General features: G+C 45.6%; 1 protein-coding gene across 1 annotated transcript in view; it reads left to right on the top strand.

The window, feature by feature from the left end:
- Positions 1-12,864, top strand: part of LOC135553473 (1-phosphatidylinositol 4,5-bisphosphate phosphodiesterase eta-1-like) — a 227,314-nt gene that overhangs the window by 180,051 nt on the left and 34,399 nt on the right. Inside the window, exons 11-14 of the mRNA XM_064985579.1 lie at positions 4,864-4,926; positions 6,187-6,281; positions 10,829-10,926; positions 11,289-11,468. Of these exons, the coding sequence (XP_064841651.1) occupies positions 4,864-4,926; positions 6,187-6,281; positions 10,829-10,926; positions 11,289-11,468 (436 nt within the window). The remainder of the gene's footprint in view (positions 1-4,863; positions 4,927-6,186; positions 6,282-10,828; positions 10,927-11,288; positions 11,469-12,864) is intronic.

Here is a 12,864-nt window from a genome sequence, read left to right as displayed (position 1 = left end):
TCCTGCAGGTCTGGGAGGGTGTCTCGCTGGTCTGGGTGGGGTGTCTATTGAACTGTTGCTCCTGTGTGAAGTGTTGGGGATACGTTTGAGAGCGATGTCCTTTAGGGTTCGGGCAAAGGTGTGCACTGCTGCCTTGTAGAGGTGGACCTGGTCATAGAGGCTGTTCAAGTCCAGGGTGGAATGGTGGGCAGGAAAACATTTGGTTTTGCGGCACAGTCACGGGAAATACATGCGTTTACCCGCTGTATTGTGGCAGGGTGGAAGTCTTTTCGTGGTAGCAGGGTGGAGATAAATCCACTTGTGCATTGGGGAAAGTAGAAGCCTTTTCAATCACTCCCTTCAGTGCTGTGGCCACCCTTTCCTGCTGTGCTCTCAGGTCGTTTGTGCGCTCCCGCACCCCCCCCTCTCTCCCTCTCTATCCCGCTCCCCCTCTCAATCCCCCCCCCCCCTCTCTCTCTCTCTCTCTCTCTCTCTACCTCTCTATCCCTCTCTCCCTCTCTCTCTCTCCCTCTCTCCCTCTCAATCTCCCCCCCTCTCTCTCTCTCCCTCTCTCTCCCGCTCCCCCTCTCAATCTCCCCCTCTCAATCTCCTCTCCCTCCACCCCCCTTTCTCTCTCTCCCTCCCGCCTTCTCCCTCTCCCTTCCTCCCTCCACCTCTCCCCCTCTCTCCCTCCTTCACAGATGTACCAGTTTTGTGCTTGGTGTCTGTTATTAAGGGGTCTTTTGCTCCAGGCTAATAATGAGGCTGTGATGAATCAAGAGACACACAAACACAAATCCAAATAAAATCTCATTTGATTGGTTGCATACACATATTTTGCTAAATGTTATTGTGGGTGTAATGAAATGCTTATGTTCCAACAGTGCAGTAATAGATAACAATACAAAACAATTCATGCAACAACAACAACAAGGAATCAAGAAATATACAAATATTAGATCAAGCAATGTCAAATATAGTGTACATGAAATGTGTCTTTGGACGTTATGGTCATCATTTGAAAGTTGTTTCCTCATTGGTGCAGCTGGCTTCCGGGTTACGTGGGCGAGTGAATATGCATATCAAGAATGTGCATATCCTTGCTTCAGGTCCTGAGCTACAGGCAGTTAGATTTGGGTATGTCATTTTAGGCAACATTTAAATTTAAAAAAGGGTACTATCCTTAAGAGGTTACATATGCATATTATTGATACCATTTGAAAGGAAACACTTTGAAGTTTGTGGAAATGTGAAATTCATGTATGAGAATATAACACATTGGATCTGGTAAAAGAGAATACAAAGGAAAACATGCATCTTTGAAATGCAAGAGAAAGGCCATACTTTCAGATAGGAGTCTAGTTGTCATTTAGATGTTGGCCACCAGATGGCACCAGTGTGTGTACAAAGTTTCAGAGTAATCCAGTGAAGAATTACAATACTGCACAATATGTTGTATCAAGGCTGCCAGGTGTTAGCTAAAATCTGCCGAATTGGTCAATTGATACTTGTTCAAGTACTTAACTATAGAGAACATACAAAAATGCTATTGTAATATATATATATTTTAGTTTACACATTCCCAGAAATGTCATACATGATGGATCATTAGCTTATACACTAACTTTCATACATCTAGATGGCCGGGCGGGGTGGGTGTGGAGCCAGAGACAGCAGTGGGGTCAAACTGTAAAACCCAGTTTCTACATCAAATCAAATCAAAGTTTATTTGTCACGTGCGCCGAATAGAACAGGTAGAACCCAGTTTCTACATCAAATCAAAGTTTATTTGTCATGTGCGCCGAATACACGGCACACATGACAAATAAACTTTGGTTAGCCAATGTGCGGGAGCACAGGTTGGTCGGGCCATTTATGTAGTATGTACATGAATGTATAGTTAAAGTGACTATGCATATAAGATAAACAGAGAGTAGCAGCAGCGTAAAAGAGGGGTTGGGGACACACACAATGCAAATAGTCCACGTAACCATTTGGTTACCTGTTCAGCAGTCTGATGGCTTGGGGGTAAAAACTGTTGAGAAGCCTTTTTGTCCTAGACTTGGCACTCCGGTACCGCTTGCCATGCGGTAGTAGAGAGAACAGTCTATGACTGGGGTGGCTGGGGTCTTTGACAGTTTTTAGGGCCTTCCTCTGACACCAGAGGTCCTGGATGGCAGACAGCTTTTCCCCAGTGATGTACAGGGCCGTACACACTACCCTCTGAAGTGCCTTGCGGTCGGAGGCCGAGCAATTGCCGTACCAGGCAGTGATGCAACCAGGCAGGATGCTCTCGATGTTGCAGCTGTAGAACCTTTTGAGGATCTCGGGACCCATGCCAAATCTGTTTAGTTTCCCGAGGGAGAATAGGCTTTGTCGTGCCCTCTTCACGACTGTCTTGGTGTGTTTGGACCAATCTACATGTAGTTTGTGGTTGATGTGGACACCAAGGAATTTGAAGCTCTCAACCTGCTCCACTACAGCCCCATCAATGAGAATGGGGACGTGCTCGGTGCTCCTTTTCCTGTAGTCCACAATCATCTCCTTAGTCTTGGTTACGTTGAGGGATAGCTTGTTATTCTGGCACCACCCAGCCAGGTCTCTGACCTCCTCCCTATAGGCTGTCTCATCGTTGTCAGTGAACAGGCCTGTTGTGTTGTCAGCAAACTTAATGATGGTGTTGGAGTCGTGCCTGGCCATGCAGTCATGGGTGAACAGGGAGTACAGGAGTGGACAGAGCACGCACCCCTGGGGAGCTACCTTTGATCACATTTGAACATAAAAATTGATTTTATCAAACAAAACTATGCTACATTTTATCTCTGGGACCCTCAGGATGACAAATCAGAGCAAGATTACTGAATGCAAATACATTATTTACCTTCAGAGGTGAATGTATCAAACCAGTTTCTATGATAAAAGTGTTTTGTTGTTGTGCCCTCTCCTCAAACAATAGCATGGTATTTTCTCCCTGTAATAGCTACTGTAAATCGTACACTACTGTTAGATTAACAAGAATTTCAGCTTTCTGCCCATGTCAGACATGTCTATCCCCCGGAAAGTTGTCTGTTCTATACAACGTCATTCTAGTTACATTAGCTGACGTTAGCATCAGCCGTCCTGGTTTACTGACTCCCACCGTGTAGAGGTTTAAGAAGTGCGGTTTGGCGTATCATTTCTTTTGGAGGACACATGACTCGACATCCACCTCTCCCGAGCCCGGTGGGGAGTTGCAGGATCAAATTAAAAATCAAGATATAATGGTGTGTACAGCAGTAGTTTTACAGGACGGTGTGTGTATGGACAGTATATGAATATAAAAGGTGTGTACTGCAGTAGTATTACAGGACGGTGTGTGTATGGACAGTATATGAATATAAAAGGTGTGTACAGCAGTAGTTTTACAGGACGGTGTGTGTATGGACAGTATATGAATATAAAAGGTGTGTACTGCAGTAGTATTACAGGACGGTGTGTGTATGGACAGTATATGAATATAAAAGGTGTGTACTGCAGTAGTATTACAGGACGGTGTGTGTATGGACAGTATATGAATATAAAAGGTGTGTACAGCAGTAGTTTTACAGGACGGTGTGTGTATGGACAGTATATGAATATAAAAGGTGTGTACTGCAGTAGTATTACAGGACGGTGTGTGTATGGACAGTATATGAATATAAAAGGTGTGTACTGTAGTAGTATTACAGGACGGTGTGTGTATGGACAGTATATGAATATAAAAGGTGTGTACTGCAGTAGTATTACAGGACGGTGTGTGTATGGACAGTATATGAATATAAAAGGTGTGTACTGCAGTAGTATTACAGGACGGTGTGTGTATGGACAGTATATGAATATAAAAGGTGTGTACTGCAGTAGTTTTACAGGACGGTGTGTGTATGGACAGTATATGAATATAAAAGGTGTGTACTGCAGTAGTTTTACAGGACGGTGTGTGTATGGACAGTATATGAATATAAAAGGTGTGTACTGCAGTAGTTTTACAGGACGGTGTGTGTATGGACAGTATATGAATATAAAAGGTGTGTACTGCAGTAGTTTTACAGGACGGTGTGTGTATGGACAGTATATGAATATAAAAGGTGTGTACTGCAGTAGTTTTACAGGACAGTGTGTGTATGGACAGTATATGAATATAAAAGGTGTGTACTGCAGTAGTATTACAGGACGGTGTGTGTATGGACAGTATATGAATATAAAAGGTGTGTACAGCAGTAGTTTTACAGGACGGTGTGTGTATGGACAGTATATGAATATAAAAGGTGTGTACTGCAGTAGTTTTACAGGACGGTGTGTGTATGGACAGTATATGAATATAAAAGGTGTGTACTGCAGTAGTTTTACAGGACGGTGTGTGTATGGACAGTATATGAATATAAAAGGTGTGTACTGCAGTAGTTTTACAGGACGGTGTGTGTATGGACAGTATATGAATATAAAAGGTGTGTACAGCAGTAGTTTTACAGGACAGTGTGTGTATGGACAGTATATGAATATAAAAGGTGTGTACTGCAGTAGTATTACAGGACGGTGTGTGTATGGACAGTATATGAATATAAAAGGTGTGTACTGCAGTAGTATTACAGGACGGTGTGTGTATGGACAGTATATGAATATAAAAGGTGTGTACTGCAGTAGTTTTACAGGACGGTGTGTGTATGGACAGTATATGAATATAAAAGGTGTGTACTGCAGTAGTATTACAGGACAGTGTGTGTATGGACAGTATATGAATATAAAAGGTGTGTACAGCAGTAGTATTACAGGACAGTGTGTGTATGGACAGTATATGAATATAAAAGGTGTGTACTGCACTAGTCTATCAGCTCAGCTCATCTTGTCTATTTTATTTTGTGCCTCTAGAATCCCAAAGAGGGACTTAAAAAATCCCAAAGTCGATCATTCATCAGCAACATCAAGCAAAAGGTGAGATCATCTCTGCTCTTTCACTATCATCTTTGTCCGTTACAGACATCAAGATGTTCTACTCCGATGGTCATGTCTCTATTGCTTGTCAAATATCTTTGTCCACAATGTCCAGATCGTAACTCAACAATGTTTGTACTGTCTCAGGTCTGCCAATGGGAAAAGTCCTTTCTATTTAAAACTAAACCATTGGTTTTCTAGTGATGGCGTTTAGATGGCGAGCCTTAGAATTCAGGATAATGATCTATTGACACAGGGTCCCGTTTGTGAGGCTGAAGGATGCCCTGCTAACTGTCTGTCTGTCTGTCTGTCTGTCTGTCTGTCTGTCTGTCTGTCTGTCTGTCTGTCTGTCTGTCTGTCTGTCTGTCTGTCTGTTTGTCTGTCTGTCTGTTTCTTGTCCTTGAAGAGCACTTCTCATGTCTCATGTCTCATCTCCCTCACATTGGTCCAGTCTCAGATAGATTTAATTAATATTGCGTTACTTATTTAGGGACAATCGGAAATGTTTAATTGTGTGTGTGTGTGTGTGTCTGTGTGTGTGTCACGCTGTTGCTAATCCCCTCCACAGGAAATGTTTTTCTTCATGTTAACAGTCATACATGTTGCTACTAGTGGTGTGTGTGTGCACTGTCTGTACTACCCACTGAGCAACCTAAAGACTGTAATTACTGGCAACATTATCCTCCACTCCTCCACCTGAACTTTAATAGATATGTTATGCTACCTCTTCCTCTACCGCACACGCACACACACACACACACACACACCGCTAAATGTCAGACCACTAAATATCAGACCGCTAAATGTCAGACTGCTAAATGTCAGACCGCTAAATGTCAGACCGCTAAATGTCAGACTGCTAAATGTCAGACCGCTAAATGTCAGACCGCTAAATGTCAGACTGCTAAATGTCAGACCGCTAAATGTCAGACCGCTAAATGTCAGACTGCTAAATGTAGGACTGCTAAATGTTGGACCTCTAAATATAGGACTGTTAAATGTAGGGCTGTTAAATGTAGGACTGTTAAATGTAGAACGATGACTACTACATGTATGTGCTGTTAAAGTTAGGACGATGACTACTACATATATGGGCTGTTAAATGTATGACGATGACTACTACATGTATGGGCTGTTAAATGTAGGACGATGACTACTACATGTATGGGCTGTTAAATGTAGGACGATGACTACTACATGTATGGGCAATGCTAAATGGGAAGTATCTGTAAATGTGTGTGTGTTTCCCTCCTCCTGCAGAGACACTCTAAATCCAGGCTGAAGTCCCAGAGTACCGATGGAGAGGAGGAAGGACAGGAGACCTCTGGGAAAGAGGCGGGAGGACAGATCACCAGGTCAGCTCTCAATGGCTTTCTTGTCATACTGACCCATGCTCATTGCTAACTCCCACCTTGAGATTTGCATGGAGAACTCAAACATTCACACATAAATCATGTGTTATGTCATAGTGAAACTACATGCATGGATTTTAAATTAGGATGAGTGAGTTAGGTTCTTCTGTTCTGTCAGCTCAAATCCTGCTTTACCTGACAGAACAGCAAGCGGCAGCCTGGAGCAACTTCCACTCATGTATTTGAAGGGCCCTAAACCCTTTATACGCGCCCTTAATCTTCGTTGAAGTGCCCGAAGTGTCTATTTATTGACCGTAACCAGACTTTGAAGTGCCATGTCTGTGTGTGTCCCATCTTCTTCTAATAGTTGATCACGTGTGTGTGTGTGTAAAGTGTGAAATGTTATTACATTATGTACGTGTCTCCAGGAACAGTCAAGATGGATGTAAGGCTCTTCCTGTGTGTGTGTGTGTTGTTGGCCGGCCTCCATATCCCTTTAGTGTGTCAATGAAAGCTGTTTGATCTGGTCTGTATAAGGTGTTTCCCTGTGATGCTTTTTCCTGTGGGGTGTAAACTGTGATGCTGTGGGGTGTAAACTGTGATGCCCTTCTCTGTGGGGGGTGATTCTGTGGGGTGTAAACTGTGATGCTGTGGGGTGTAAACTGTGATTCTGTGGGGTGTAAACGGTGATACTGTGGGGTGTAAACTGTGATTCTGTGGGGTGTAAACTGTGATACTGTGGGGTGTAAACTGAGATTCTGTGGGGTGTAAACTGTGATACTGTGGGGTGTAAACTGTGATTCTGTGGGGTGTAAACTGTCATGCCCTTCTCTGTGGGGTGTAAACTGTGATTCTGTGGGGTGTAAACTGTGATACTGTGGGGTGTAAACTGTGATACTGTGGGGTGTAAACTGTGATTCTGTGGGGTGTAAACTGTCATGCCCTTCTCTGTGGGTGTAAACTGTGATTCTGTGGGGTGTAAACGGTGATGCCCTTCTCTGTGGGTGTAAACTGTGATTCTGTGGGGTGTAAACGGTGATACTGTGGGGTGTAAACTGTGATTCTGTGGGGTGTAAACTGTGATACTGTGGGGTGTAAACTGAGATTCTGTGGGGTGTAAACTGTGATACTGTGGGGTGTAAACTGTGATTCTGTGGGGTGTAAACTGTCATGCCCTTCTCTGTGGGTGTAAACTGTGATTCTGTGGGGTGTAAACGGTGATGCCCTTCTCTGTGGGTGTAAACTGTGATTCTGTGGGGTGTAAACGGTGATGCCCTTCCCTGTGGGGTGTAAACTGTGATTCTGTGGGGTGTAAACTGTGATGCCCATCTCTGTGGGGTGATTCTGTGGGGTGTAAACTGTGATGCCCTTCTCTGTGGGTGTAAACTGTGATTCTGTGGGGTGTAAACTGTGATGCCCTTCTCTGTGGGTGTGTAAACTGTGATGCCCTTCTCTGTGGGTGTAAACTGTGATTCTGTGGGGTGTAAACTGTGATGCCCTTCTCTGTGGGGTGTAAACAGTGATGCCCTTCTCTGTGGGTGTAAACTGTGATTCTGTGGGGTGTAAACTGTGATGCCCTTCTCTGTGGGGTGTAAACTGTGATACCCTTCTCTGTGGGGTGTAAACTGTGATGCCCTTCCCTGTGGGGTGTAAACTGTGATTCTGTGCGGTGTAAACTGTGATGCCCATCTCTGTGGGGTGATTCTGTGGGGTGTAAACTGTGATGCCATTCTCTGTGGGTGTAAACTGTGATTCTGTGGGGTGTAAACTGTGATGCCCTTCTCTGTGGGGTGTAAACTGTGATGCCATTCTCTGTGGGTGTAAGCTGTGATTCTGTGGTGTGTAAACTGTGATGCCCTTCTCCGTGGGTGTAAGCTGTGATTCTGTGGTGTGTAAACTGTGATTCTGTGGGGTGTAAACTGTGATTCTGTGGGGTGTTAACTGTGATTCTGTGGGGTGTAAACTGTCATGCCCTTCTCTGTGGGTGTAAACTGTGATTCTGTGGGGTGTAAACTGTGATGCCCTTCTCCGTGGGTGTAAGCTGTGATTCTGTGGTGTGTAAACTGTGATTCTGTGGGGTGTAGACTGTGATTCTGTGGGGTGTTAACTGTGATTCTGAGGGGTGTAAACTGTGATTCTGTGGGGTGTAAACTGTGATTCTGTGGGGTGTAAACTGTCATGCCCTTCTCTGTGGGTGTAAACTGTGATTCTGTGGGGTGTAAACGGTGATGCCCTTCCCTGTGGGGTGTAAACTGTGATTCTGTGGGGTTAAACTGTCATGCCCTTCTCTGTGGGGTGTAAACTGTGATTCTGTGGGGTGTAAACTGTCATGCCCTTCTCTGTGGGTGTAAACTGTGATTCTGTGGGGTGTAAACGGTGATGCCCTTCCCTGTGGGGTGTAAACTGTGATGCCCATCTCTGTGGGGTGATTCTGTGGGGTGTAAACTGTGATGCCCTTCTCTGTGGGTGTAATCTGTGATTCTGTGGGGTGTAACCTGTGATTCTGTGGGGAGTAAACTGTGATTCTGTGGGGTGTAAACTGTGATTCTGTGGGGTGTGAGATTATGTGGTGTGTAAACTGTGACACTGTGGGGTGTACACTGTGATTCTGTGTGGTGTAAACTGTGACACTGTGGGGTGTAAACTGTGATTCTGTGGGGTGTAAACTGTGATTCTGTGGGGTGTAAACTGTGATTCTGTTGGGTGAAAGGAGGAAGGAGAGGTAAACTGTGATTCTGTGGAGTGTAAACTGTGACTCTGTGGGGTGTAAACTGTGATTCTGTGGGGTGTAAACTGTGATGCCCTTCTCTGTGGGGTGTAAACTGTGATTCTGTGGGGTGTAAACTGTCATGCCCTTCTCTGTGGGTGTAAACTGTGATTCTGTGGGGTGTAAACGGTGATGCCCTTCCCTGTGGGGTGTAAACTGTGATGCCCATCTCTGTGGGGTGATTCTGTGGGGTGTAAACTGTGATGCCCTTCTCTGTGGGTGTAAACTGTGATTCTGTGGGGTGTAAATGGTGATGCCCTTCCCTGTGGGGTGTAAACTGTGATGCCCATCTCTGTGGGGTGATTCTGTGGGGTGTAAACTGTGATGCCCTTCTCTGTGGGTGTAATCTGTGATTCTGTGGGGTGTAACCTGTGATTCTGTGGGGAGTAAACTGTGATTCTGTGGGGTGTAAACTGTGATTCTGTGGGGTGTGAGATTATGTGGTGTGTAAACTGTGACACTGTGGGGTGTAAACTGTGATTCTGTGTGGTGTAAACTGTGACACTGTGGGGTGTAAACTGTGATTCTGTGGGGTGTAAACTGTGATTCTGTGGGGTGTAAACTGTGATTCTGTTGGGTGAAAGGAGGAAGGAGAGGTAAACTGTGATTCTGTGGAGTGTAAACTGTGACTCTGTGGGGTGTAAACTGTGATTCTGTGGGGTGTAAACTGTGATGCCCTTCTCTGTGGGGTGTAAACTGTGATTCTGTGGGGTGTAAACTGTCATGCCCTTCTCTGTGGGTGTAAACTGTGATTCTGTGGGGTGTAAACGGTGATGCCCTTCCCTGTGGGGTGTAAACTGTGATGCCCATCTCTGTGGGGTGATTCTGTGGGGTGTAAACTGTGATGCCCTTCTCTGTGGGTGTAATCTGTGATTCTGTGGGGTGTAACCTGTGATTCTGTGGGGAGTAAACTGTGATTCTGTGGGGCGTAAACTGTGATTCTGTGGGGTGTGAGATTATGTGGTGTGTAAACTGTGACACTGTGGGGTGTAAACTGTGATTCTGTGGGGTGTAAACTGTGATTCTGTGGGGTGTAAACTGTGATTCTGTTGGGTGAAAGGAGGAAGGAGAGGTAAACTGTGATTCTGTGGAGTGTAAACTGTGACTCTGTGGGGTGTAAACTGTGATTCTGTGGGGTGTAAACTGTGATGCCCTTCTCTGTGGGTGTAAACTGTGATTCTGTGTGGTGTAAACTGTCATGCCTTCTCTGTGGGGTGTAAACTGTCATGCCTTCTCTGTGGGGTGTAAACTGTGATTCTGTTGGGTGAAAGGAGGAAGGAGAGGTAAACTGTGATTCTGTGGAGTGTAAACTGTGACTCTGTGGGGTGTAAACTGTGATTCTGTGGGGTTTAAACTGTGATGCCCTTCTCTGTGGGTGTAAACTGTGATTCTGTGGGGTGTAAACTGTGACTCTGTGGGGTGTAAACTGTGACACTGTGGGGTGTAAACTGTGATTCTGTGGGGTGTAAACTGTGACTCTGTGGGGTGTAAACTGTGACACTGTGGGGTGTAAACTGTGATGCTGTGGGGTTTAAACTGTGATGCTGTGGGGTGTAAACCATGATTCTGTGGGGTGTAAACGGTGACACTGTGGAGTGTAAAATGTCAATTTGATGGACACTCCACTTTACTTCACATGCTGTTGTCACTGTGCGTCTTTCCATACTACTTTCTCAATTCTATCCATTCTACTCTCTCTTTATCCATTCTGCTCTATGCCTCTTCCTCCATTCTACCTCTCCTTCCTCCCTCATACTCTTTCTGTGGTTTCATCTTGTTGTAGGGGAGGGAGGAAAAGGAAGACGATGAAGCTGAGTAGAGATCTGTCAGACCTGGTTGTTTTCACTAACTCTGTGGCCTCTCAGGAGGGACTGGACGACAGTAAGAAAACACACACTCTTAAAGACATTATCTCTCTCTGCTAAGCCCTTAACCAATCCAAAAACAATCCCCATCCCACCCATCAGGCTCTCTCTCTATCCCTATCTCCCCTCTCATTGCCACTCCCACTCCCTCTCTCTCTTTCACTCTATCCCTCCATCTCATCCTCTTCCCCACCCCATTCAGTCTCTCTGTCTCTCTCTCTGTCTCTCTCTCTCTCTCTCTCTCTCTCCCTATTCTCCTTCTCTCACTTCCATACCCTCTCTCTCTCTCTTTCATTCATCCATCTCATTTTACATTCACTGCTCAGCCCTTTCCTCTCCTCATTTCCTCTCTCATCCCTCTCTCCTTTCGTCTGTCAGGTACTCCTGGGAATGTTCTGTCGTTCAGTGAGACTCGTGCCCAGCAGCTAGTGAACCACAGAGCTGAGCGCTTCCTGTGTTTCAACCAGCGACAGCTGTCTAGAATCTACCCCTCAGCCTACCGTATAGACTCGTCCAACTTCAACCCTCAGCTCTACTGGAATGTGGGCTGTCAGCTGGGTAAGAAACATCACGTCTGAACAATCTTATTGTCATGTTTTGTTGATACTTGTAAAAAAAATGGCATTAAATATTTTTATAAAAATAAACAAATACAAAAAAATACTGTATATATCTCTGCCCAGCCATCTACCTCCGCCTCCAGTCCTCATCCTCTCTCTCTCGCTCTCTCTCTCTCTCTCTCTCTCTCTCTCTCTCTCTCTCTCTCTCTCTCTCTCTCTCTCTCTCTCTCCCAGCTCTCCTCTCTCTCTCTCTCTCTCCCAGCTCTCCTCTCTCTCTCCCAGCTCTCCTCTCTCTCCCTCTCCCCCAGTCCTCCCTCTCTCTCTCTCTCTCCCTCTCTCTCTCCCAGCTCTTCTCTCTCTCTCTCTCCCCCAGTCCCTCCTCTCTCTCTCTCTCTCTCTCTCTCTCTCTCTCCCACCTCTCCTCTCTCTCTCTCCCAGCTCTCCTCTCTCTCTCCCCCAGTCCTCCTCTCTCTCTCTCCCTCTCTCTCTCTCTCTCTCTCCCCCAGTCCTCATCCTCTCTCTCTCTCCCCCAGTCCTCATCCTCTCTCTCTCTCCCCCAGTTCTCCTATCTCTCTCTCTCTCTGTCTCAGCTTCTCTCTCTCTCTCTCTCTCTCTCTCTCTCTCTCTCTCTCTCTCTCTCCCCCAGTCCTCTCCTCTCTCTCTCTCCCCCAGTCATCCTCTCTTCCTCTCTCCCCCAGTCCTCCTCTCTCTCACTCTCGTTCTCTCTCTCCCCCAGTCATTCTCTTTCTTTCTCTCTCTCTCTCTCTCTCTCTCTCTCTCTCTCTCTCTCTTCTCCCCAGTCCTCCTCCTCTCTCTCTCCCCCAGTCATCTCTCTCTCTCTCTCTCTCTCTCTCTCTCTCTCCCAGTTATTCTCTCTCTCTCTCTCTCTCTCTCTCTCTCTCTCTCTCTCTCTCTCTCTCTCTCTCTCCCCCAGTCCTCTTCACTGCCTCTCTCTCTCCCCCAGTCCTCTCAATACAATTCAAGGGGCTTTATTGGCATGGGAAACATATGTTAACATTGCCAAAGCAAGTGAAGTAGATATTATTATTTTTTTGTGGGCAGTGTGCACATAGCCTGTCTTCTCTTGAGAGCCATGTCTGCCTACGGCGGCCCTTCTCAATAGCAAGGCTATGCTCACTGAGTCTGTACATAGCCAAAGATTTTTTTTAGTTTGAGTCAGTCACAGTGGTCAGGTATTCTGCCACTTTGTACTCTCTGTTTAGGGCCAAATAGCATTCTAGTTTGCTGTTTTTTTGTTAATACTTTGCAATGTGCCAAGTAATTATCTTTTTGTTTTCTCATGATTTGGTTGGGTCTAATTGTGTTGCTGTCCTGGGGCTCTGTTCACAAACACAATCACACCCCACAGAGCCCCAGGACCAGCTTGCTTAGGG

Source organism: Oncorhynchus masou, chromosome 13 (assembly GCF_036934945.1).
Source record: "Oncorhynchus masou masou isolate Uvic2021 chromosome 13, UVic_Omas_1.1, whole genome shotgun sequence".
Lineage (NCBI taxonomy): Eukaryota > Metazoa > Chordata > Actinopteri > Salmoniformes > Salmonidae > Oncorhynchus > Oncorhynchus masou.
The sequence above is the reverse complement of the archived record's forward strand: the minus strand, read 5'-3'. Positions and strand labels throughout refer to the sequence as shown.